General features: G+C 42.7%; 2 protein-coding genes across 5 annotated transcripts; both read right to left on the bottom strand.

Moving 5' to 3' along the window:
• Positions 1-101: 101 nt before the first annotated feature.
• LOC106602183 (zinc finger and SCAN domain-containing protein 5C) lies at positions 102-9896 on the bottom strand. Of its 3 annotated transcripts, XM_045716422.1 has the most exons (6): positions 9398-9895; positions 7499-7635; positions 6916-7128; positions 1887-1959; positions 1287-1787; positions 102-1184 (listed from the first exon to the last, which is right to left on the bottom strand). In XM_045716422.1, the coding sequence occupies exons 1-6, from the start codon at positions 9690-9692 to the stop codon at positions 604-606; spliced, it is 1800 nt and encodes a 599-aa protein (XP_045572378.1). In that variant the 5' UTR covers positions 9693-9895; the 3' UTR covers positions 102-603. The 3 variants fall into 3 exon arrangements, with proteins under 3 accessions (XP_045572378.1, XP_045572377.1, XP_014050140.1); XM_045716421.1 differs by having other exon boundaries at positions 102-1787; positions 6916-7125; positions 9398-9896; XM_014194665.2 differs by having other exon boundaries at positions 102-1787.
• Positions 9897-10828: 932 nt separating this feature from the next.
• On the bottom strand, positions 10829-25477 carry LOC106602174 (zinc finger protein 37-like). 2 transcript variants are annotated; one of them, XM_045716423.1, is made up of 5 exons: positions 24957-25452; positions 24376-24512; positions 23911-24126; positions 22266-22478; positions 10829-10885 (listed from the first exon to the last, which is right to left on the bottom strand). In XM_045716423.1, the coding sequence occupies exons 1-5, from the start codon at positions 25252-25254 to the stop codon at positions 10844-10846; spliced, it is 906 nt and encodes a 301-aa protein (XP_045572379.1). In that variant the 5' UTR covers positions 25255-25452; the 3' UTR covers positions 10829-10843. The 2 variants fall into 2 exon arrangements, with proteins under 2 accessions (XP_045572379.1, XP_014050129.2); XM_014194654.2 differs by lacking the exon at positions 10829-10885 and having other exon boundaries at positions 21070-22478; positions 24957-25477.
• Between the last annotated feature and the right edge of the window lie 1485 nt (positions 25478-26962).

Here is a 26962-nt window from a genome sequence, read left to right as displayed (position 1 = left end):
TAAACCATCTACTTCCGGAGACAAGAGTAAACACTGAGATCACAGTTTACTGTCTGATGAGATAAAGCTTCATGCATTATACTCAAAGACAAAATATGTTCTTCAGATTTCCCATGAGTTGGTTTATTTCTCAAAACATCACAAAAAAACGTTTAAACTTTAACACAAGCATGTTCCTTGTGACAATCTTATTTTGGCCTGATTATTTTCAACACTACACAATTACTGTAGGAATTTGTATAATAAAAATGGAACCTTATAGACAACATGATACTGTATGTTGAACCAATATAACAATCTGTAGCAAACATTGAGTCATTCTTTATTTTTACAAATTGCTCCAGAATACAAAATAATAGTTAGAGGAGAAAAAAGAGACTGCAAGGTAAGAATACAAAGAACAGGTAACAACGTTTAACGCCGCGTTTGTACGTGCTAGTCGGAACTGAAATCTCCAACTTGCTAACTGGTTGAACACGTGTATAACTAACAAGTCGAAAATTTCAGAGTTGCGGCATTTAGCCAGAGCAATCACAGACCTCATTCAATTTCTAATCAATTCAGAAAACACAATCCTAAATCAACACAACAAATCAATACAACCTATAATTTCCTTGCGTGAACTGCCTGGTGTCTTATCAGATTGCTCAGAAAGGAGAAGTCTTTTCCACACTGAGTGCAGTGGAACCGTTTCTCCCCTGTATGAACACTCTGATGCACTTTCAGGTTGCTGGAATGAGAGAACTGTTTCCCGCATTGAGCGCATCTGAAAGGTTTCTCCCCTGTGTGTACTCTCTGGTGCCGCTTCAGGCCACACAGCTGGCTGAACTGCTTTCCACACAGGGCGCACTCGTACGGTTTCTCCCCCGTGTGAACCCTCTGGTGCATCTTGAGCTGGCACAGGTGAGGGTACTCCCTCCCACAGAAGGTGCACCTGTAAGATTTCACCCTCTCCTCTCTGTCCTGATGAGTCCCAGTCACGTCGCCCAAATGGGTGAGGGAGGCGCTCCCCTCGAAATCCACCCAGGTGGGGTACTGCAGCTCCCCGGTTCCCTCAGCCAATGGAGCAGTGGCGGTGGTTGCGGGGTTCTGAAAGGTGCCGAGGCGGTTGTCGAAAGTGCCGTCCATGCCAATGGTGTAGAAGTGATTGTCAGGTGAGTTCTGTCTCGCTGCTGGCTGGACACCTGGGTGAGGATGATGATAAGTGTTACTCGAATGTCCTCCAAGAAGTATGGCATCTGCTTCAATATGTCCTCCTTGATGATGTCTGGGTTCCATGATGTTACCTTGTCTCCACGACGAGGGCGTGCCATCCCCATCTTCCCCATCGTCAACATGGAGGGGGTCAATAACTATGACCTCAGACTTGACCTCTGAACTGCCCTGGGAATTCTCGTGTTCACCCCTCACCATCTGAGGAAGTGGGGGAATGGGATTCACCTTTTTTAGAGGTGAGGGGCTTCCTGAGACTGCCTCGGCAGCATAACTAGAACAAGATGGCCGATCATTCGCTGTATCACTGCCTCTTCGCTTACGGGAGTTTACAGGCAGATCGGTTGTTCTCTCTGGGTTTAGGCTGCATTGCTGTTTAGCAGCAGGTCCTGGACCTGTGAGTTGGAGCACCTGGCTCAGGCTCTCAGGCTCTGGGTCTGACTTGAAAACAGTGTCTGATCTGTTGACAGTCAATATGCTGTGTTTGGTTCTGAGCTGCTCAGTGAGATCTGTTTGGTCCATGTCTAGAGAGGTCTGTGTGTTTGGGTCTGTCATTCTGTGGCCACTATCAGTGCCTGAAGAGACAACAAAAGCATGATGGTCATATGCAGTCAAATAACAGAGGTTGTCAATCAGTATGTCATTTTTCATTACAGCAATCCATTCATCATTACCTGGCATCTCCCTCAGACCCTCTTCTTTCTTCCATGGCTGGAGGTCTCTCTCCCCTTCCACAGTAGATCTGGCCTGAAAAGAGGAGGGAGGAATTAAGTAGGCAGACATGAGCTCCTACAAAGCTCTCAAACAAATACAGGTCTATTAGAAGTCAGCTATTACTAGGCTATAATATTGATCAAATGGCTTGAATTAAGTTGCTAATTTACTGACTCAACTCATAAACAAAGAATATCTTAAGATTCTCTGTCCTCAAAACATTAAACTAAAATTGGACTGCAATAATTTCCTGTACTTTTTAAAGGAAAACTTAATTTCCTGCCAACTGACTGATTTCATTCGTAAGCAATGTGAGAATACACTATGTAGGTACTATTTGAGAAAATATATTTAGGGTCAATGTGAGAATATATATTTAGGGTCAATGTGAGAATATATATTTAGGGTCAATGTGAGAATATATATTTTAGGGTCAATGTGAAAATGGTTCGCTCCTACAGACAGGTGGCCATGGCTTGCTATATAAAGCAGGCAGACAGGCATCGAAGCATTCAGTTACTGTTCGATTGAACATTTGAATGGGTAAAACAAGCAACCTAAGAGACTTTGAGCATGGTATGATTGTCAGTGCCGGGGGCGTGGTTCCAGTATCTCAGAAACGTCCGGCCACCTGGGATTTTAAACGCACAACCGTGTCTCTAGGATTTACAGTGAATGGTGCGACAAACAAAACATCCGGTCAGCGGCAGTCCTGTGGGTGAAAACAGCTCGTTGATAAGAGAGGTCAAAGGAGAATGGCTAAAATAATGCAAGCTAACAGGCGGGCCACAAACAGACATAATGGCGCAGTACATCAGTGGTGTGCAGAACGGCATCTCAGAACGCACAACTCATCGGTCCTTGTCATGGATGGACTATTGCAGCAGACGACCACACCAGGTTCCACTCCTATCAGCTAAAAACAAGAAGAAGTGGCTCCAGTGGGCACGCAATCAACAACACTGGACAATTGAGGAGCGGAAGAACATCGCCTGGTCAGACAAATCCTGGTTCCTGTTGCGTCATGCTGATGGCAGTCAGGATGTTGCACAAGAAGCATGAGTAAATGGCCCCATCTTGCCTGGTGTCAACAGTGCAGGCTGGTGGCGGTGGTGTAATGTTTTCCTGGCACAGGTGAGGTCCCTTGATACCAATTGAGCAGCGTTTGAACACCACAGTGTATCTGAACATTGTTGCTGACCAGGTGCATCCCTTCGTGGCTACAGGGGGGTCCGACCCAGTACTAGATGGGTGTATCTAATAAACTGGCCAGTGAGTGTATATTTATGGCCAAGAAGCACCATGAGGGGCCTCCTGAGTGACACAGCGGTCTAAGGCACTGCATCGCAGTGCTTGAGGCGTCACTACAGACCTGGGTTCAATCGCAGGCTGTGTCATAACCGGCCGTGTCCTTGGAGTCCCATAGCGCGGCGCACAATTGTCCTAGCATCGTCCGGGTTAGGGGAGGGTTTGGCCGGGGGGGCTTTACTTGGCTCATCGTGCTCTAGCGACTCCTTGTGGCGGGCCCGGCACCTGCAGACTGACTTCGATGTTTCCTCAGACACATTGGTTTTGGAGGACGCATGACTCGACCTTCGCCTCTCCTGAGCCCATTGGGGAGTTGCAGCGTTGAGATATGATCGTAATTGGATCGCAATTGGATATCACAAAATTGGGTAAAATACAAAAAAAAATAAGAAGCGCCATAATTCTTTGAACAAATATTATTTATTGAGGGAATTATAGGATTTATTGAACAAATTGGTACATAAGGAGAGCTTTTCACTCTCACAGTACAATTGCAGGATCTGCTATAACTTTGAGGCACGCAGTATTCTTATGAGAAAACAACCACTATCTCCCTTAATAGTGAATGTGAGTGATGCTGTTGGCCTTGAAGGAGCCAAGAAACTAAGAAACCGTAACGGTTTATGCCGATAATGTAAATATGAACTGCATTGTATTGTAAACCAGCCTTGTCTCATAGACTAGATGTACCATAGTTCCTCTAAATCTGTGACCCTCAAATGAATATATGTTAAGTTTGGTATAGTTACATAAGAAAGAAGGTTACTTAAGGCAAAAATTAAAGGAGTGTGGTTGGTCGGGGTGGATGGGTGGGTGTACAACGCAAAAGTCTAGCAACCCAAAGGTTGAGTGTTCCAATCTCATTACGGACAACTTTAGCTACTTTTCAACTACTTTGCATTTTAGCTAATCCTTCCCCTAACCATAACCCTTTAACCTAACTCATAACCTTAACCCCTAGCCATCTAATCACCTAGCTAACGTTAGCCAACACAAATTGTCATTTGTAACATGTCATACGTTTTGCAAATTTGTAGTGCTCTGCAAGAGCCGACTAGGTGAAAAATCTGTCGACGTGCCCTTAAACAAAGCACTTAAGCCTAATTGCTCCTGTAAGTCGCTCTGGCTAAGAGCATCTGCTAAATTACTAAAATGTAACAAATCTTTAAAAAAAATGCAACATGCATGAGACCAAGGCAAACATATGACAATGTTTGGACTAGAGGTCGACCGATTATGATTTTTCAACGCCGATACCGATTATTGGAGGACCAAAAAAAGCCGGTACCGATTAATCGGCCCGATTTGTATGTATGTGTAATAATGACAATTACAACAATACTGAATGAACAATGAACACTTATTAACTTAATATAATACATAAATAAAATATATTTAGTCTCAAATAAATAATGAAACATGTTCAATTTGGTTTAAATAATGCAAAAACACAGTGTTGGAGAAGTAAAAGTGCAATATTTGCCATGTTAAAAAGCTAACGTTTAAGTTCCTTGCTCAGAACATATGAAAGCTGGTGGTTCAACATTCCCAGTTCTTCAATATTCCCAGTTAAGAAGTTTTAGGTTGTAGTTATTATAGGAATTATGACATGTCGACTATTTCTCTCTATACCATTTGTATTTCATATTCTAATAGGCACTTTACTATTGCCAGCATAATCTCAGGAGATGATAGGCTTCAAGTCATAAACAGCGCTGTGATCAAGCATTGCTAAGAGCTTCTGGCAAACGCAGTAAAGTTTGAATGAATGCTTACGAGCTTGCTGCTGCCTACCACCGCTCAATCAAATATCAAATCATAGACTTAATTATAATAAACACAGAAATACGAGCCTTAGGTCATTGATATGGTCAAATCCGGAAACTATAATTTCAAAAACAAAACGTTTATTCTTTCAGTGAAATACGGAACCGTTCCGTATTTTATCGAATGGGTGGCAACCCAAAGTCAAAATATTGCTGTTACATTGCACAACCTTCAATGTTATGTAAAATTCTGCGCAGATTAGTTTGCGACAAGCCAGGTGGCCCAAACTGTTGCATATACCCTGACTCTGCGTGCAATGAACGCAAGAGAAGTGACACAATTTCCCTAGTTAATATTGCCTGCTAACAAATTTATTTTAACTAAATATGCAGGTTTAAAAAAATATAGTTCTGTGTATTGATTTGACGAAAGGCATTGATGTTTATGGTTAGGTACATTCGTGCAACGATTGTGCTTTTTTCGCGAATGCGCTTTTGTTAAATCATCCCCCATTTGGCGAAGTAGGCTGTGATTCGATTGATTATATGCAACACAGGACAAGCTAGTTAACCTAGTAACATCATCAACCATGTGTAGTTAACTAGTGATTATGTTGAGATTTATTGTTTTTTTTATAAGATAAGTTTAATGCTAGCTAGCAACTTACCTTGGCTCCTTGCTGCACTCGCATAACAGGTGATCAGCCTGGCACGCAGTTTCCTCATGGAATGCACTGTAATCGGCGTCCAAAAATGCCGATTACCGATTGTTAGGAAAACTCTAAATCGGCCCTAATTAATCGGCCATGCCGATTAATCGGTCTACCTCTAGTTTGAACTCAAGATATTGCTATAACATTTTTTCAATAGGAATCTCTTGATTCTGTGTCAGTTCTCAATGATGAAGCTTCTGATGTCTTTTCAGATTGCTGGAGTGGGAGAACCTGCGGCAGCAATGTGCACAAATGAAGGGTTTCTCCCCAGTGTGGACGTTCTGGTGCACTTGTAGCTGACTGGCGGACACAAAGCTCTTCTCACACAAGGTGCAGGCGAACCCCCGCTTCCAGGTGTGGAAATCAGCGTGCTGCCGCAAGTCACTCTCATGGACAAACTGCTTATGGCAGTTCGGGCAATTGTAAGGTTGTTCTACAGTGCATAGTCTGCCGTGTGTGGTGAGATTACTCAAGTGAGAGGAAATTGTGGCGCTTGGTCTAAAATGGCCAACAGGAAGTGAGGTATGAGTTGGTTGTTGAACTCTTATTACTGGTATTTCAGAGTGTCTATGGAGGCTTGCCAACGAACACCAACTATCTTTGTTGGCCTCACCTGCATTTCCTGTGCCAAGATGCATACCTGTATTTATCTCTGAGGGCCGGAAGCTGGGTGAAACCAATTGCGTTGTGTTGTCTCTCATTGAATCGGTGTGAATCATTGGTGAGTTTCGGTTAAACACTCCCACTTCCTGTTTATTTCCAGTCCCATTGTCCTGTGGTGTAGTAGATGTACCCACCTGACCCCACTCAAAATCTCTACCTACCTGCTGCCCACTGGATACAGAGTCAATCACTATCACATGTTCTGATGAGGAATGGAACGACTTGGGGGAAAACCTGTGGTTGTCTAACCCTACACTTCTCATTTCTATGTCTGAGCTAGTCTGTGTTTCTGGGTCCACTGGGCCACTCCCTAGGTCCATTACTTTAGTGTGAGCAGCAGAGGCACCATCATCAGTCACTACTACCTCTCTCCACACCTGGTTTAAAGAATCTCTTAGGAGATTGAGGTCCCTGTTCATGTCACATTTTGTGTACAGACTCTGTCTCTCTGCTCTGGGTTCAAGTCCTGTAAACTGCTGTGGTCCCTGCTTCACATTCCCTGTTTCTGACTGGAGGAAGATGAGGTCAGATCCACTGACCTGCATAGCAGTGTGGATGCTGCTGTTGCCTTTGGGGTCACTGGACTGAATGGCAGGGTCCTCTGTGGTGGCTGCAGCTGGTTGGGTGGTTGGCTTTCTGCTGCCCTCCACTGTTCTATCTGGGTGGCTGAACCTAGATTCCTGGTCATCTGCTTCTCCCTCCACCTTGATGATCAGCAGGTCTGGTTCCCCTTCCTCTGTCTTTGCTGACTGCTGATGGGGTTAAGTGGGAGAGATGAGTGAGTGAGACAGATCATATACCATCTACTGAATGGAGATATGGACATGACATGGGATTTAGTGTAATTCATAGTAGTTGCCTTGTTGTTATTGTGTTATAACCAGTGGTGTAGTGGAGAGAAACTCCACCTTTTGTATTTGCGTGAGCATTTACAAACCTTTTGTGCAAAAATGCATTGAAAGTATAGAGTATTACTTTACTCACTGCAAACATCTCTGGTTATAATGTGCTGGTATATACACGTCTATACAGTCATCCACAGGCGGAAGTGTCTGGTGTCCAAGACTAAAACAGATATACGTCTGTGACAGACTAAAATAGGCTGTTAAAATGGGAACTTACCTCATCACTTGTAGCATCCATATGCTTTGATGGAGAGACATCCTCTTGGTCCACGTCTATGGGCTGTCTGTCTCTTGGTATGCTGCTGTTCCCAAAACTCCTGTTGGAAAGTCTGTTTCTGCTTTGCCAAGTAGGTCCTGGAAATAATAAGGGAGGTTAAAAAAGTGAATAATTATAACTACACTACATGGCCAAAAGAATGTGGACACCTGCTCGTCAAAACTCTCATTCAAAAATCATGTGCATTAATATGGAGTTGGTACCCCTTTGCTGCTACAACAGCCTCCACTCTTCTGGGAAGGCTTTCCACTAGATGTTGGAACATTGCTGCGGTGACTTACTTCCATTCAGCCACAAGAGCATTCGTGAAGTCGGGAACTGAAGTTGGGCGATTAGGCCTGGCTCGGAGTCGGCGTTCCAATTCATCCTAAAGGTGTTTGATGGGGTTGAGGTCAGGGCTCTGTGCAGGCCAGTCAAGTTCTTCCACACCAATCTCATGCTGAAACAGGAAAGGGCCTTCCCAAAACTTTTGCCATAGAATTGGAAGCACATAATTGTCTAGAACATAATTGTATGCTGTAGTGTTAAGATTTCCCTTCGCTGGAACTAAGGGGCCTCACCAAAACCAGCCCCAGACCATTATTCCTCCTCCACCAAACTTTACAGTTGGCACTACGCATTGGGGCAGGTAGCGTTCTCCTGGCATCTGCCAAACCCAGATTCGTCCATCGGACTGCCAGATGGTGAAGCGTGTTTCATCACTCCAGAGAACACGTTTCCTCTGCTTCAGAGTCTAATGGCGGCGAGCTTAACACCACTCCAGCAGATTTTTTTTTACATTTTACATTTTAGTCATTTAGCAGACACTCTTATCCAGAGCGACTTACAGTAGTGAATGCATACATTTCATACATTTAATTTCATGCATTTTTAAATGTTTTATTTATTTTTGTACTGGCCCCCCGTGGGAATCGAACCCACAACCCTGGCATTGCAAACACCATGCTCTACCAACTGAGCCACAGGGAACCTTGGTATTGCGCATGGTGATCTTAGGCTTGTGTGCGGCTGCTCGGGCCATGTAAACCCATTTCATGAAGCTCCCGACGAACAGTTATCGTGCTGATGTATCGTCCAGAGGCAGTTTGGAACTCAGCAGTGAGTGTTGCAACCGAGGACAGACAATTTTTTACACGCTATGCGCTTCAGCACTCGGCAGTCCCATTCTTTGAGCTTGTGTGGCCTACCACTTCGCGGCTGAGCCGTTGTTGCTCCTACACGTTTCCACTTCACAATAACAGCAACTTCAGTTGACCGGTGCAGCTCTAGCAGTGCAGAAATTTGACAAACTGACTTGTTGCCAAGGTGGTATTCCTATGGAGGTGCCACATTGAAAGTCACCGAGCTCTTCAGCACGGGCCATTCTACTACCAATGTTTGTCTATGGAGATCGCATGGTTGTGTGCTCGATTTTATACACCTGTCAGCAACGGTGTGGCTAAAAATGACGAATCCAATAATTTGAAGGAGTGTCCACATACTTTTAAATATATATAGTGTATGACAGTTTAATAAATTATGATGACTTTCCATATGCCCCCATCCATCAATGGTGTTTTTACAAAGAACAAGGCAAGCATAATACGTTCATGACGTGTGTAATGTGTATATAGAGCTAGAGGGATCCTAGCTGTGTTGACAGTACAAAGTCAGCATGATACGTCATATATGGAATGTCAACAATACTGCTGGGCCCTAACTGTTCTGACATTACATAAATCATGGATGTATTATACTTGCTTTGAACTTTGTAAATCACAATTGATTGACGGGGTCAAATTGAAGATTCATGTAATTTAGCCTATGTGCACTGTCAAATTCATCATTACCACCACCAACCTGTCGTTGCCGTCTCTCGATTGTTGTGTCTGTTTAGCAGGCGTATTCCATGGAAGCGATTGTGGACGGACCCCTCTGAAAACTTTCTCTCAGCCCGAAACCTCGCGATCTGAAGTTCCATCAATTTCATATTCCTCCGGAGAAATTCGTTCTCCTTTTGGCTTTGGGACATCTCCAGGTGTACAACCGCATAGCCATCGTCAACAACTTTGCAGATTTCGGCTACAGCAGCGTTGGCTAGCACCTCCATGATTGAGGCTATCTGCGCCTGGAACTCGATCACGGAACCCGACATTGTCCTCCGAAGCTTTTGGTCCCTTTTCAATATGAAAACAGTCTTTGTGTTTTCTATATTATGATTCTCTACAGTTATCTAGCAATCTAGTAAAACAAATACAGCCATATCAGAAGCTAAACATCGATAGATAGCTTTTGATTGTAGCTAGCTTTCTTTTCCTCGTCACAGTAATGTAATCATATGCTGGGCTGTGGAATTTAAAGTTGAACACTGCCACCTACTGTACAGGAGTGCTGCACAACAATGTACATATGAAAGAATGTCATTTCGTGTAAAAATTTTATTTTTTACTGTTCTTTGGTTCACCCCTGCACCAATACAAATTCATAAGGATGTTTAAAATCTTCACCTGTAATAACTTATACATTATCAATCCACTCTGGACCAATCATAATGCCAGCTGAACTGGAAACACAAGCCCCTACAGAGGGTAGCGTTCCATGTGGAAACCTTCCAAACTGTTAACACATGGACCCAGTTTTTATATGAAAACCCCAGAAGTGTGGAACTTTTTCCCTTACAACCAGGGCCAGTTTTTCCACACAACGTGCCTACCATTACTCCAAGTGGAGATGTGTGAATTAGCCCCTAGATGCTGATCTTTGGTCAGTTTTTATTTTATTTTCCACAACCAGTTAAGGTTAGGATTGGGAAAGAGGAAGCATTTCCTAGATCTGTACCTAGGGAAAACTTCACCCTGGAACACTCAGAGCAGCCCCACGTCCTGTGGCCTGCCACCAGTGTGGACGAGGAGATGCTTCTTCATGTTGCCGGACTGGGTGAAGGACTTCCCGCAGTAGACACATTGAAACGGTTTCTCTCCGGTGTGCACCCTCTCATGCATCTTCAGCTGGTGGCTGTGGGAGGAGCCCTTGGAGCAGTGGCTACACCGGAGCTGCCTCTTGGCTGACGTTAGCTGTTGCAGCTGCTTTTCTATACATTTCGATGAAGAAGTGGAGCCTGTTGAAATTCGGGAAGGGGGCTTGCTTCCCTCTTTAGGGAACCTGGTAGAGAGTAACCCTTGGGGATGAAAAAGCGGTTTCGGGTGGACAGTCCACCGAAATCTAGCAATTTGGACCTTGATCCAACAGTTCTCCCTTGCTCTGTGTTTTGAGCGTCAGGGGGACACTTCTCTGTCTGTCCAGACTCTATTCCCCCTCCGCGTCCTCCTTTTTGACAGTAGATTTGGCCTGAAAAGAGGGAGGAATTAAGTCGACGGGCATGAGCTCTACAAAACTCTCCAAACAAATACAGGTGTATTATAACTCAGCTATTACTAAATCAAATTGTATTGGTTACATGCTCCAAATACAACAAGTGTAGACCTTACAGTGAAATGCTTAAGAGCCCATTCCCAACAGTGCAGTTAAAAAGACAAATATTTGCAAAATAAAAAAGTAAACAGTAACACAATTAAAACAATAACGAGGCTATATACAAGGAGTACCAGTACCGATTCAATGTTCCTGGGTTCGAGGTTGTTGAGGTAATACATTATAGTATGTACTTGTGGGTAGGGGTAAAAGTGACTAGGCTATATTATTGATCAATGTTCCTGGGTTTGAGGTTGTTGAGGTAATACATTATAGTATGTACTTGTGGGTAGGGGTAAAAGTGACTAGGCTATATTATTGATCAATGTTCCTGGGTTTGAGGTTGTTGAGGTAATACATTATAGTATGTACTTGTGGGAAGGGGTAAAAGTGACTAGGCTATATTATTGATCAATGTTCCTGGGTTTGAGGTTGTTGAGGTAATACATTATAGTATGTACTTGTGGGTAGGGGTAAAAGTGACTAGGCTATATTATTGATCAATGTTCCTGGGTTTGAGGTTGTTGAGGTAATACATTATAGTATGTACTTGTGGGTAGGGGTAAAAGTGACTAGGCTATATTATTGATCAATGTTCCTGGGTTTGAGGTTGTTGAGGTAATACATTATAGTATGTACTTGTGGGTAGGGGTAAAAGTGACTAGGCTATATTATTGATCAATGTTCCTGGGTTTGAGGTTGTTGAGGTATTACATTATAGTATGTACTTGTGGGTAGGGGTAAAAGTGACTAGGCTATATTATTGATCAATGTTCCTGGGTTTGAGGTTGTTGAGGTAATACATTATAGTATGTACTTGTGGGAAGGGGTAAAAGTGACTAGGCTATATTATTGATAAAATGGATTGAATGAAGTTGTTCCTTTACTGGCTCAACTCATGGACACGGAACATCTGAAGCTTCTCTGTTCTCAAAACATTTAAAACTAATATTGGTCTGCAGTAAATCCCTGTACTTTTAATAGGAAAATGTCCATACCTTCCAACTCCCTGATTTAATTTGGAAGCAATGTGAGAATATACAGGTAACTGCCAAAATAAAGGAAACACCAACAAAGTTTCTTAATATGGTGTTGGGCTACCTCAAGCCAGAACAGCTTCAATGCACTCGACATAGATTCTACAAGTGTCTGGAACTCTACTGGAGGGATGCGACATTTCTTCCTCGAGAAATTCCATCATTTGGTGTTGGTGGTGGTGGAAAACGCTCCAGAATCTCCCATAATAATTTTTTTTTTTAAATGGACTGACTTTGTCTGTGATATGTGGTTGTCCGACCTAGCTATCTTAAGACGAATGCACTAACTGTAAATACAATCTAATTTTATTGGTCACATACACATATTTAGCAGATGTTATTGCGGGTGTAATGAAATGCTTGTGTTATTAGCTCCAACAGTTCAGTAGTATCTAACAATTAACAACAATACACACAAATCTAAAAGTAAAATAATGGAATTAAGAAATATTAGGATGAGCAATGTCGGAGTGGCATTGACTAAAATACAGTAGAATAGAATACAGTATATACATATGCAGTATGTAAACATTAATGGAACACTAGTCACTTTAATAAAGTGACCAGTGATTCCATGTCTATGTATATAGGGCAGTAGCCTCTAAGGTACAGGGTTGGGTAACCCGGTAGTAGCCGGCTAGTGATGGCTGTTTAACAGTCTGATGGATTTGAGATAGAAGCTGTTTTTCGGTCTCTCGTTCGCAGCTTTGATGCACCTGTACTGACCTCCCCTTCTGGATGATAGCGGGATGAACAGACCGTGCCTCGGGTGGTTGATGCCCTTGATGATCTTTTCGGCCTTCCTGTGACATCAGGTGCTGTAGGTGTCCTGGAGGGCAGGCAATGTGCCCCTAGTGATGCATTGGGCAGTCCGCACCACCCTCTGGAGAGCCCTGCGGTTGCGGGCGATGCAGTACCAGGTGGTGATACAGCCTGAGAGGATGCTTTCTATTGTGCATCTGTAAAAGTTTGAGGGTTTTAGGTGCCAAGCCAAATTTCTTCAGCCTCTTGAGGTTTAAGAGGCGCTGTTGTGCCTTCTTCAATACACTGTCTGTGTAAGTGGACCATTTCAGATCGTCAGTGATGTGTACTCCGAGAAACTTGAAGCTTTTCACCTCCACTGCGGTCCCGTTGATGTGGATAGGAGCGTGCTCCCTCTGCTGTCTCTGAAGTCCATATTTTGTTGATGTTGGGAGAGGTTATTTTCCTGGCACCACTCCGCCAGGGCCCTCACCTCCTTCCTGTAGGCTGTCTCGTCATTGTTGGTAATCAGGCCTACTACTATTGTGTCGTCTGCAAATTTGAAGATTGACCTTTGATGTGTGCGTGGCCACGCAGTCATGGGTGAACAGGGAGTACAGGAGGGGACTGTGCACACACCCTTGTGGGGCCTCTATGTTGAGTATCAGCGTAGTGAAGGTGTTGTTTCCTACCTCAGGAAGTCCAGGTCCCAGTTGTACAGGGAAGGGTGTTCAGGGCCGAGCTTAATGATGAGCTTGGAGGGTACTACGGTGTTGAAGGCTGAACTATATGTAACCGATGTGAAATGGCTAGCTAGTTAGCGGGGTGCGCGCTAATAGCGTTTCAATCGGTGACGTTACTCGCTCTGAGACCTTAAAGTAGTTGTTCCCCTTGCTCTGCAAGGGCCACGGCTTTTGTGGAGCGATGGGTAACGATGCTTCGAGGGTGGCTGTTGTCTTTGTGTGCAGAGGGTCCCTGGTTCGAGCCCAGGTAGGGGCGAGGAGAGGGACGGAAGCTATACTGTTACATAGGTATTCCTCTTGTCTAGATAGGGTAGTGTGCAGTGCGATGGCTATGGCGAATGCATTGTCTGTGGATCTATTGGGGCGGTATGCAAATTGAAGTGGGTCTAGGGTGTCAGGTAAGGTGGAGGTGATATGATCCTTAAGTAGCCTCTCAAAGCATTTCATGATGACAAAAGTGAGTACTATGGGGCGCTAGTCTTTTAGTTCAGGAAGTAATTTAGTAAGTCACTCTGGATAAGAGCGTCTGCTAAGAGTAAAATGTAAATGTTCAATTGGGTTGAGATCTGGTAACTGAGAGGGCCATGGCATATAGGTTACATCGTTTTCATGCTCATCAAACCATTCATTGACCAATGGTAGCCATAATAATGGCATTCCCAGCATTTTTATGCATGACCCTAAGCATGATGGGATTTTAATTGCTTCAATGACTCAGGAATCACACCTGTGTGGAAACACCTGCAATACACTTTGTATCCCTCATTTTGTATCGCTCACTCACTCATTTATCCCTCAGTGTTTCTATTATTTTGGCAGTTACCTGTATATATAGGGTCAATATACACTCAGTGGCCAACTAGTACCAGGTCAGACCCCCTTTGCCACCACAACAACCTAAATTCTGCGGGACATGAAAATGTTGCTCAATTGGTACGTGCCTGGAAAATATTCCCCACACCCTTACACGACCAGCCTGTGCCGTTGACACTAGGCATGATGGGGCCATGGCCTCATGCGGTTAACACCAAATCCTGACTCTTCCATTAGCATGAAGCAGCAGGAACCAGGATTTGTCAACCAGGCGATGTTTTTCCACTCCTCAATTGTCCAGTGATGGTGATGGCATGCCCACTGGAGCCATTTCTGCTTGTTTTTAGCTGATAGGAGTGGAACCTGGTGTGGTCGTCTGCTGCAATAGGCCATCCGTTACAAGGACCGCTGAGTTGTGCGTTCTGAGATGCCGTTCTGCACCATTATTTGCAAGGTTTGTGGCCCGCCTGCTAGCTTGCACAATTCTTGACATTTTTCTTCGACCTCTCAGCAACACACTAACACACATACTGTGCACTGCTGCTACTCAGTTTATTACCCATCCCGACTGCCTCGTCGCTTTTATCCCTACCTACATGCACATACTACCTCGTACCCCCGCACATTGACTTGGTGTCGGTACTCTGATAGTACTCCTTGTATATAGCCTCGTTATTGTCATTTTATTGAGTTACAATTTAATATTTTTATTTGGTCAACTTTTATTACTTTTAAACTGTATTGTTGGGAAAGGGATCATATTTCACGGTAAAGTCTACAACTGTTGTTTTCAGCACATGTGAAAAATACAATACAATTTGATTTGAATATACAGTATACACTGAACAAAAATAAACGCAACATGTAACAATTTCAAAGAGTTACAGTTCATATAAGGAAATCAGTCAATTTAAAAACAATTCATTAGGCCCTAATCTATGGATATGCATCTGTTGGTTACAGATACTGTACCTTAAAAAAAACGTAGAGGCGTGGATGAGAAAACCAGTCAGATTCTGGTGTGACATCTCCTTCACATAGAGTTGATCAGGCTGTTGATTGTGGCCTGTGGAATGTTGTCCCACTCTTCAATGGCTGTGCTTAGTTGCTGGATATTGGATATTTTCGGCTTTCAGGAATTGTATACAGATCCTTGTGACATGGGGCCGTGCATTATCATGCTGAAAGACGAGGTGATGGAGGTGAGTCTCAGGATCTCGTCACGGTATCTCTGTGCATTCAAATTGCCATTGAAAAAATGCAATTGTGTAATGATCATGCTGTTTAATCAGCTTCTTGATATGCCACATCTGTCTGGTGGATGGATTATCTTGGCAAAAGAGAAATGCTCATTAACAGGGATGTAAACATTTGTGCACAACATTTGAGAGAGAAGCTTTTTGGGCATATGGAACATTTCTGGGATCTTTTATTTCAGTTCATGAAACATGGGACCAATACTTTACATGTTGCCTTTTTTTTGTTCAGTATATTTAGGGTCAATGTGAGAATATTATTTATTGATTGAATTATAGGAATTGATCAACAAAAACTGCAGGGGGTCTGCAAAAAAATAAATATATAATTATATATACATGTAAAAAGTGGAGAAAAGTGTATTTACAATGTTTATGAATATCATTAGCAAAAACAGAATAAACACATTTTGAAAAAGATCATATTTTATTTCAAAAGATGTCAACACATTTCCTAATATTGAGCAAATTACACTCACTGGAGCCAATTACACTGGCGTGTCTGACATAGGCTTTGAAAAAGCACCTGCGAATAGGCTACCAGTGTGGCAAGTTCCACTGACTGCTAGTAAGTTCTTTACTTGAACATACATTTTTGCCAACACATGGCTAACCTTTGTTTAAATCAGCTAAATAGCTGTGCTTAGCGAAAATGTGTTTGGAGTTAACTTTCTAGCCAGTAGGCCATGTTAGAGTTTAAACTTCTTCCAATTATAAAATGTGGGTAGGTCAAAATACTGAATCTACTAAATCTATTCATAAAAAAAAAAAAAAAAGAAAGTTTATTACTTCTCCTTGCCATTATAATTCACCTGAAGATATGACAAGATGTGATTTTTTTTGGGCTACCATATGATCGTGGCCTGGGAGGGGGTCCCTGGGCAAGAAGGTTGAAGTGTATTCAGATAATGTAAATATGAACCACGTTGTGTATTATAAAAACATATGAGACCTGGGCTAACATCCTGAAGACATACAGTGGATTCGGAAAGGATTCAGACCCCTTCACTTTTCCCACATTTTGTTACGTTACAGCCTTACTCTAAATGGATGACAATCTTTTTCCCCCTCATTAATTTACACACACAACTCCATGACAGAGACATTTTCACAAATGTATAAAAATAAAACGGAAATACCTTATTTACATACAGTCCCAGTCAAAAGTTTGGACACACCTACTCATTCCTGAGTGGCGCAGCGGTCTAAGGCACTGCATCTCAGTGCTAGACACGTCATTACAGACCCTGGTTTGATTCCAGGCTGTATCACAATCGGACGTGATTGGGAGTCCCATAGGGCGGCGCACAATTAGCCCAGAGTCGTCCGGGTTAAGGTTTGGGGTAGAGGTCGACCGATTAAGATTTTTCAACACCGATACCGATTATTGGAGGACCAAAAAAAGCCGATACCGATTAATCGGCCAATTTTTTATTTTTATTATTATTTTTAATAATGACAATTACAACAATACTGAATGAACACTTATTTTAACTTAATATAATACATCAATAAAATCAATTTAGCCTCAAATAAATAATGAAACATGTTCAATTTGGTTTAAATAATGCAAAACAAAGTGTTGGAGAAGAAAGTAAAAGTGCAATATGTGCCATGTAAGAAAGCTAATGCTTAAGTGCCTTGCTCAGAACATGGGAACATATGAAAGCTGGTGGTTCCTTTTAACATGAGTCTTCAATATTCCCAGGTAAGAAGTTTTAAGTTGTAGTTATTATAGGACTATTTCTCTCTATACGATTTGTATTTCATATACCTTTGACTATTGGATGTTCTTATAGGCACTTTAGTATTGCCAGTGTAACAGTATAGCTTCCGTCCCTCTCCTCGCTCCTACCTGGGCTTGAACCAGGAACACATCGACAACAGCCACCCTCGAAGCAGCGTTACCCATGCAGAGGAAGGGAAACAACTACTCCAAGTCTCAGAGCGAGTGACGTTTGAAACGCTATTAGCGTGCACCACGCTAACCATTTCACATCGGTTACACCAGCCTAATCTTGGGAGTTGACAGGCTTGAAGGGGTGGGTATAATTTGTGGAACGTTCCAACAGGAATCTGTTCAAAAAACGTAAAGTAAAAGGTTGCCAACCAACAACGCACACAAACCTAGCTAACTAGCTGCCGAATAGGCATCAACTCACCACGTAGCTTATTCTTAATGTTTGTCCATAGGCAAACAGACATGTGAGGAGAGACATTTTTCGGAATAAACGTGATGAGTGAAAAACGCAATGAAATAGACCACTCCCTACCCGGTATCTTATTCTGCCGCTATACAACTTTGTATGTGTTGTTTTTTGGAAACCTTGTTATTTACAACGTTTTTGGAATAGATTCCTGTTGGAACGTTCCACAAATTATACCCACCCAGGTTGAAGTCATAAACAGCGCAATGCTTGAAGCACAGCGAAGGGCTGTTTGAATGAATGCTTACGAGCCTGCTGCTGCCTACCACCGCTCAGTCAGACTGCTCTATCAAATCATAGACTTAATTATAATATAATAAACACACAGAAATACGAGCCTTAGGTCATTAATATGGTCGAATCCGGAAACTATCATCTCGAAAACAATTTTTTCTTTTCTTTCAGTGACATACGGAACCGTTCCGTATTTTATCTAACGGGTGGCTAAATCTAAATATTCCTGTTAGGCATTGATGTTTATGGTTAGGTACATTGGTGCAACGACAGTACTTTTTTCGCAAATGCGCTTGTTAAATCAACACCCGTTTGTCGAAGTAGGCTGTGATTCAATGAAAATTAACAGGCACCACATCGATTATATGCAACGCAGGACACGTTAGATAAACTAGTAATATCATCAACCATGTGTAGTTAACTAGTGATTATGTTAAGATTGATCGTTTTTTATAACTCTAATGCTAGCTAGCAACTTACCTTTGCTTCTTGCTGCCCTTGCGTTACAGGTGGTCAGCCTGTTAATCCTTGTGGAGTGCAATGTAAGGCAGGTGGTTAGAGCGTTGGACTGGTAACCGAAGGTTGCAAAAACGAATCCCCCCTGAACAAGGCAGTTAACCCCCGTTTCTAGGCCGTCATTGTAAATAAGAATGTGTTCTTAATCTGACTTGCCTAGTTAAAGGTGTAAAAAAATATTTAAAAAATAAGAAAATCGGCGGCCAAAAATACCGATTACCGATTGTTATGAAAACTTGAAATCGGCCCTAATTAATCGGCCATTCCGATTAATCGGTCGACCTCTAGTTTGGGGTAGGCCGTCAATATAAATAAGAATTTGTTCTTAACTGACTTGCCTAGTCAAACAAATAAAAGCTAAATTACCGGGTTTTTCTTTATTTGTTCCATTTTCTACATTGTAAAATAACAGTGAAGACAACTATGAAATAACACATATGGAATCATGTAGTAACCAAAAAAAAAAGTGTTAAACAAATCAAAATATATTTTATATTTGAGATTCTTCAAAGTAGCCACCCTTTGCACATGCTTGACATTCTCTCAACCAGCTTCATGAGGTAGTCACCTGGAATGCATTTCAATTAACAGGTGTGTTTTAAATTATTTTGTGCAATTTCTTTCCTTCTTAATGCGTTTGAGCCAATCACTTGTGTAGTGACAAGGTAGAGGTGGTATACAGAAGATAACCCTATTTGGTAAAAGACCAAGTCCGTATTATGGCAAGAACAGCTCAAATAAGCAAAGAGAAACGACAGTCCATCATTACTTTAACAGATGAAGGTCAGTGAATTGGGAAAATTTCAAGAACTTTAAAAGTTTCTTCAAGTGCAGTGGAAAAACCATCAAGCGCTATGATGAAACTGTCTCTCAAGAAGAACGCCACAGGAAAGGAAGACCCAGAGTTACCTCTTCTGCAGAGGATAAGTTCATTAGAGTTACCAGCCTCAGAATTTGCTGCCCAAATAAACGCTTCACAGAATTCAAGTAACAGACACATCTCAACATCAACTGTTCAGAGGAGACTGCGTGAATCAGGCCTTCATGGTCAAATTGCTGCAAAGAAACCACTACTAAAGGACACTAAGAAGAAGAGACTTGCTTGGACCGAGAAATATGAGCAATGGACATTAGACCGGTGGAAATCTGTCCAAATATTATGATCTCCACATGTGTGGTTCCCACCGTGAAGCATGGAGGAGGTGTGATGGTGCTTTGCTGGTGACACTGTCTGATTTATTTAGAATTCAAGGCACACTTAATCAGCATGGCTACCACAGCATTCTGCAGCGATACGCCATCCCATCTGGTTTGCACTTAGTGGGACTATCATTTGACCATGGAGAGGGATGGAGTGCTGCATCAGATGACCTGGCCCCCACAATCTCAACCCAATTACGATGGTTTGGGATGAGTTGGACTGCAGAGAGAAGGAAAAGCAGCCAACAAGTGCACTGTTGAAAAAGCATTCCAGGTGAAGCCGTTTGAGAGAATGCCAAGTGGTGGCTACTTTGAAGAATCTCAAAAATAAAATATATTTTGATTTGTTTAACACTTTTTTTTTTGGTTACTACATGATTCCATGTGTTATTTAATAGTTGATGTTTTCACTTATTCTACAATGTAGAAAATGGTAAAAATAAAGAAAACCCCTTGAATGAGTAGGTGTGTCCAAACTTTTGACTGGTACTGTAAGTATTCAGACCCTTTGCTATGAGACTCGAAATTGAGCTCAGGTGCATCCTGTTTCCATTGATCATCCTTGATGTTTCTACAACTTGATTGGAGTCCACCTGTGGTAAATTCAATTGCTTGGACATGATTTGGAAAGGCACACACCTGTCTATATAAAGGTCACACAGTTAACAGTGAATGTCAGAGCAAAAACCAAGCCATACGGTCGAAAGAATTGTCCGTAGACCTCCGAAAAAGGTTTGTGTTGAGGCACAGATCTCACTCCACCAATCAGGCCTTTTATGGTAGAGTGGCCAGACGGAAGCCACTCCTCAGTAAAAGGCACATGACAGCCCACTTGGAGTTTGCCAAAAGGCAACTAATGAACTCTCTGACCATGAGAAACAAGATTCTCTGGTCTGATGAAACCAACATTGAACTCTTTGGACTGAATGCCAAGTGTCCCATCTGGAGGAAACCTGGCACCGCTCATCACTATGGTGAAGCATGGTGGTGGCAGCATCATCATGCTGTGGGGATGTTTTTCAGTGGCAGTGACAGGGAGACTAGTCAGGATTGAGGGAAAGATGAACGAAGCGAAGTACAGAGAGATCCTTGATGATAACCTGCTCGAGAGCGCTCAGGACATGATTGGGGCGAAGGTTCACCTTCCAACAGGACAATGACCCTAAGCACATAGCCAAGACAACGCAGGAGTGGCTTCAGGACAAGTCTCAATGTCCTTGAGTGGCCCAGCCAGAGCCCGGACTTGAACCCGATCAAACATCTGGAGAAACCTGAAAATAGCTGTGAAGCGACGCTCCCCATCCAACTTGACAGAGCTTGCGAGGATCTGCAGAGAAGAATGGGAGAAACTCCCCAAGTTTGTAGTGTCATACCCAAGAATACTTCGAATGTAATCGCTGCCAAAGATGCATCAACAAAGTACAAAGGGTCTGAATACTGAAATATTACATTTACATATCACACACATATGCAAAAATGTTTAACCTGTTTTTGCTTTGTCATTATGGGGTAGTGTGTATAGATTGAATACTTCCCGAATGCACTGCAGAACAAATCAAGTTTGAACTCATGATATTGCTATAACAGCTTGTTTCAATAGGAATTTCTTGCTTCGGTCCAATTTCTCAATGATGAAGCTTCTGATGTCTTTTCAAATTGCTGGAGTGGGAGAACCTGCGCCCGCAATGTGCACATCTGAATGGCTTCTCTCCAGTGTGGACATTCAGGTGCATTTTGAGATCGGTGCGGGACATAAAGCTCTTCTCACACAAGTTGCAGGCGAACGCCCGTTTTCTGGTGTGGATGACCGCATGCTGCTGCAAGTCGCTCTCGTGAACAAACTTCTTATGGCAGCTCAGGCAACTGTACAATTGCTCTATGGTGTCAGGTCTAACGTGTGTGGCAAGATTACTCGAGTGAGACGAAGTTGTGGCGCTTTGTCTAAAATGGCCGACAGGAAGTGAGGTATGAGCTGGTTGTTGAACTCCTCTTCCTGGTATTTCAGAGTGTCTATGGAGGCTTGCCATCGTAGGTGCGTTCCTCTCAAACAATCCCACTCCCTGCCTATTTCCAGTCCCATTGTCCTGTGGTTTAGTAGCTGTACCCACCTGACCCCACTCGAAATCTCTATCTACCTGCTGCCCACTGGATACAGAGTCAATCACTATCACATGTTCTGATGAGGAATGGAACGACTTGGGGGTAAACCTGTGGTTTTCTAACCCTACACTTCTCATTTCTATGTCTGAGCTAGTCTGTGTTTCTGGGCCCACTGGGCCACTCCCTAGGTCCATTACTTTAGTGTGAGCAGCAGAGGCACCATCATCAGTTGCTACTACCTCTCTCCACACCTGGTTTAAAGAATCTCTTAGGAGATTGAGGCCCCCGTTCATGTCACACTTTGTGTCCAGACTCTGCCTCTCTGCTCTGGGTTCAGATCCTGTGTACTGCTGTGATCCCTGGTTCACATTCCCTGTTTCTGATTGGAAGACGACGTCAGATCCACTGACCTCCATAACAGTGTTGTAGTTGTTGTTGCCTCTGGGGCCACTGGACTGGAAGGCGCGGTCCTCTGTGGTGGCTGCAGTCAGTTGGGTGGTTAGCTCTCTGCTGCCCTCCACTGTTCTGGCTGGGTGGCTGGACCTAGAGTCCTGGTCATCTGCTTCTCCCTCCACCTTGATGATGAGCAGGTCTGGTTCCCCTTCCTCTGTCTCTGCTGATTGCTGATGGGGTTAAGTGGGAGAGATGAGTGAGTGAGACAGATCATACACTATCTACTGAATGGAGATATGGGCATGACATGGGATTTAGTGTAATTCATAGTAGTTGCCTTGTTGTTATTGTGTTATAATCAGTGGTGTAGTAGAGGGTAAACGCCACCTTCTGTATTTTGCACAAAAACCTTAATAAAGACATTGGATAGAAGTAAATTATTCCTTTAATACAAATATAACTGCACATATATCTTAAGACTTTTCATGAATTTTATTTTAAACTCTTACATCCCATTCAAAAACAGCAAGGGAGTTGATCCAGGAAGTAGGCAGGACTTTCATAGCATATTGCTATAAAACGAACTGACATAATGCTAATCCATAGCTTTTTTTCCATAGGAATCTCTTGATTCTGTGTCACTTCTCAATGATGAAGCTTCTGATGTCTTTTCAGATTGCTGGAGTGGGAGAACCTGCGCCCGCGCTGTGCACAAATGAAGGGTTTCTCCCCAGTGTGGACGTTCTGGTGCATTTGTAGATGGCTGGCGCCCTCAAAGCTCTTCTCACACAAGGTGCAGGAGAATGATCGCTTTCTGGTGTGGATGACTGCATGCCGCCGCAAGTCACTCTCGTGGACAAACTTCTTATGGCAGCTTGGGCAACCGTAAGGTCGTTCTACGGTGCCAGGTGTAACATCTGTTGCGAGATTACTGGAGTGAGAGGAAGTTGTGGCGCTTGGTCTAAAATGGCAGACAAGAAGTGAGGCAAGAGCTGGTTGTTGAACTCTTATTCCTGGTATTTCAGAGTGTCTATGGAGGCTTGCCAACGAACACCAACTATCTTTGTTGGCCTCACCTGCATTTCCTGTGCCAAGATGCATGCCTGTATTTATCTCTGAGGGCCGGAAGCCAGGTGAAACCAATAGCGTTGTGTTGTCTCTCATTGATTCGGGGTGAATCATTGGTGTGTTTCTGTTAAACACTTCCACTCTCTGCTTATTTCCAGTCCCATTGACCTGTGGTTTAGTAGCTGTACCCACCTGACCCCACTCTAAATCTCTACCTACCTGCTGCCCACTGGATACAGAGTCAATCACTATCACATGTTCTGATGAGGAATGGAATGACTTGGGGGAAAACCTGTGGTTTTCTAACCCTACACTTCTCATTTCTATGTCTGAGCTAGTCTGTGTTTCTGGGCCCACTGGGCCACTCCCTAGGCCCATTACTTTAGTGTGAGCAGCAGAGGCGCCATCATCAGTCACTACTACCTCTCTCCACACCTGGTTTAAAGAATCTCTTAGGAGATTGAGGTCCCTGTTCATGTCACACTTTGTGTCCAGACTCTGCCTCTCTGCTCTGGGTTCAGATCCTGTGTACTGCTGTGATCCCTGGTTCACATTCCCTGTTTCTGATTGGAAGACGACGTCGGATCCACTGACCTCCATAGCGGTGTTGATGTAGTTGTTGTTGCCTCTGGGACCTCTGGGCTGGAAGGTGGGATCCTCTGTGGTGGCTGCAGTCAGTTGGGTGGTTAGCTCTCTGCTGCCCTCCACTGTTCTAACTGGGTGGCTGGACCTAGAGTCCTGGTCATCTGCTACCCCCTCATCCTTGATGATGAGCAGGTCTGGTTCCCCTTCCTCTGTCTCTGCTGACTGCTGATGGGGTTAAGTGGGAGAGATGAGTGAGTGAGACAGATCATACACTATCTACTGAATGGAGATGTGGACATGACATGGGATATAGTGAAATTCATAGTAGTTGCCTTGTTATCGTGTTAGAATGTGCTGGCATACACATCTATACGGACATGACCTCATTCCCAGGCAAAGCGTTCTGGTGTGCGAGACTAAAATTAGGTATAAGTCTGTGACAGACTAAAATAGGCTGTTAAAATGGGAACTTACCTCATCACTTGTAGCATCCATATGCTTTGATGGAGAGACATCCTCTTGGTCCACGTCTATGGGCTGTCTGTCTCTTGGTATGCTGCTGTTCCCAAAACTCCTGTTGGAAAGTCTGTTTCTGCTTTGCCAAGTAGGTCCTGGAAATAAAGGGGGGGGTTAATTTGACCCCATCCATCAATGGTGCTTTACAAAGAACAAAGGAAGCATAATATGTTCATGACGTGTTATGTGTCTATAGAGCTAGAAGGATCCTAGCTGTGTTGACAGTACAAAGTCAGCATGACATACACTGAGTGTACAAAACATTTACAACACCTGCTTTAATGTATTTCTGTGTTCATATTTCACAACAACATAGGGATTATGTAGACTAACGATAGTGAAAAAAAATCATGCTGTGAGGAAAAATAGAGCCATTCTACAAATTAGTACTACCACATACAGTGGGGAACTATGGGCCTTCTACGCCTTCAAGAAAGGCTAAGTATTTCTAAAATAATTATTATAATAATTATATTATTTTCAATAATGTTGATTCTAGGATGTTCTTTGTGCACACGGTCAAATTCATCATCACCAACCTGTCGTTGCCGTCTCTCGATTGTTGTGTCTGTTTAGCAGGCGTATTCCATGGAAGCGGTTGTGGACGGACCCATCTGAAAACTTTGTTCTCTCAGATCTAAACTTCGCGATCTGAAGTTCCATCAATTTCATTTTCCTCCGGAGAAATTCGTTCTCCTTGTGGCTTTGGGTCATCTTCAGGTGTACAATCGCATAGCCATCGTCAACAACTTTGCAGATTTCGGTTACAGCAGCGTTGGCTAGCACCTCCATGATTGAGGCTATCTGCGCCTGGAACTCGACCACGGAACCCGACATTGTCCCCCGACGCTTTTGGCCCCTTTTTCAATATGAAAACAGTCTTTGTGTTTTCTATAGTATTATAATAATCTACAGTTATCTCGTTTGCTATTAAAATAAAGGCAATCCTGTCAGAAACGAAACATCGCTAGCTTTGTTTGTAGCCGGTGATTCTTTCCTTTTCCTCGTCATTATGCTGGACTGTGGAATTAAAGTTTAACACCGCCACCTACTGTACAGGAGTTCTCCATCGCAACAACGTTGTCGCTAAGTAATAAAAAAAAAACTAGGCTTGTGACCCACAAAATGTTGGGAGACAACCCTACCCGAGCTATTACAAAACACATGTTTTTTTCCACATCTATGATGGCTGTCATTTATTAAATGGGTGATTGTATAAAAATATTTTACTGAAGAAGTGGTTAAATTGATTGATATTATGACAAACGCCCTAAACTACGAAAAGTGCAGAATAATGCCTGGCTGGATGTGGCATTCCCACATAACCATATGAAACCCAATATTTGCTGTCTGCCCCACATACACAGGCAAACAGCATCAGGATATCTTAATGTATCTTGGAAATATAGACCTGTAAACACAGAGATGCAATAGGTGGAAATATCAACTATTAATATGAATGTACACATTACTTTTTGGTAGCTGAATAAGAGACAACTTCCTAAGTCATTGCTCTCATTCAGAGCTGTTTGGTCCTGCCTGATAAAAATACATAGTTACACGTTTTTGTTGTTGTGGCTATTGTAATCGGCTCTAAAAAAAAACAAGCAGGGTTAGACATCGAAATTAAACATTTTGGGTCCAAGGTTCCTTGAAGGATTTTGTATCTTTTGCCCCTACTCATGTAATTAAACCACAGATTATTTTTGGGGGCACCCTAGATTTGGCCTCAAATCCAATATGGTGTCCAAAATCCAATATGGCTGCAATAATATCATTTGATGGTGGTTAATGTATGAATTAAGTAAATTAGATCATTTTTTTCTGAATTATGTAAAACACTTACGCCCATAAAGACTGTTTTGGTGTAAATCTATTTTATTCTGATTCCAATATGTCCAACATGATTCACACACCGTTGCCTGCTTATAGTGATATCCAAAAGTATTTGGACAGTGAACATTTGTTGTTGTTCTTTTGGCTCTGTACTCCACCACTTTGAATTTGAAATGATACAATGACTATGAGGTTAAATTACAGACTGTAAACGTTACAGGAAAGATTAAAACATTTAGAATGGTATATTGTTTTTGTGTGAGCGATGTTCCATCGATACCAGGGGTCATGCGTTTTCATGTGTATAGGAGCTATTGCCATTCAAGAAAGGTAGAAATTTGACCGGTATGATTTACCATTGCGATAAAGCTGCTCTCACTACACTGGAAATTAAGAGATTAAGAGAAATACGACTTTTTGATCGCAAAAAAAGTCTGGGATTCGTGTCAGATTTCAATACTTGACAATGTCAAGATAGAAGACAACCTATCGAATGAAGCATTGATCATATTTGTGCGATATTCTTACCTTCATCAAGCTTGTAACTCTACTTGTTGGATGCATTTGCAGTTTGTTTTGGTTGTGTTTCAGATTATTTTGTACCCAATAGAAATCAAATAAAATGTTATTTGTCACATGCGCCGAATACAACAGGTGTAGTAGACATTACAGTGAAATGCTTACTGACAAGCCCTTAACCAACAATGCA

This window comes from Salmo salar, chromosome ssa04 (genome assembly GCF_905237065.1).
Source record: "Salmo salar chromosome ssa04, Ssal_v3.1, whole genome shotgun sequence".
NCBI lineage: Eukaryota > Metazoa > Chordata > Actinopteri > Salmoniformes > Salmonidae > Salmo > Salmo salar.
This window is presented reverse-complemented; position numbering and strand designations above follow the sequence as displayed.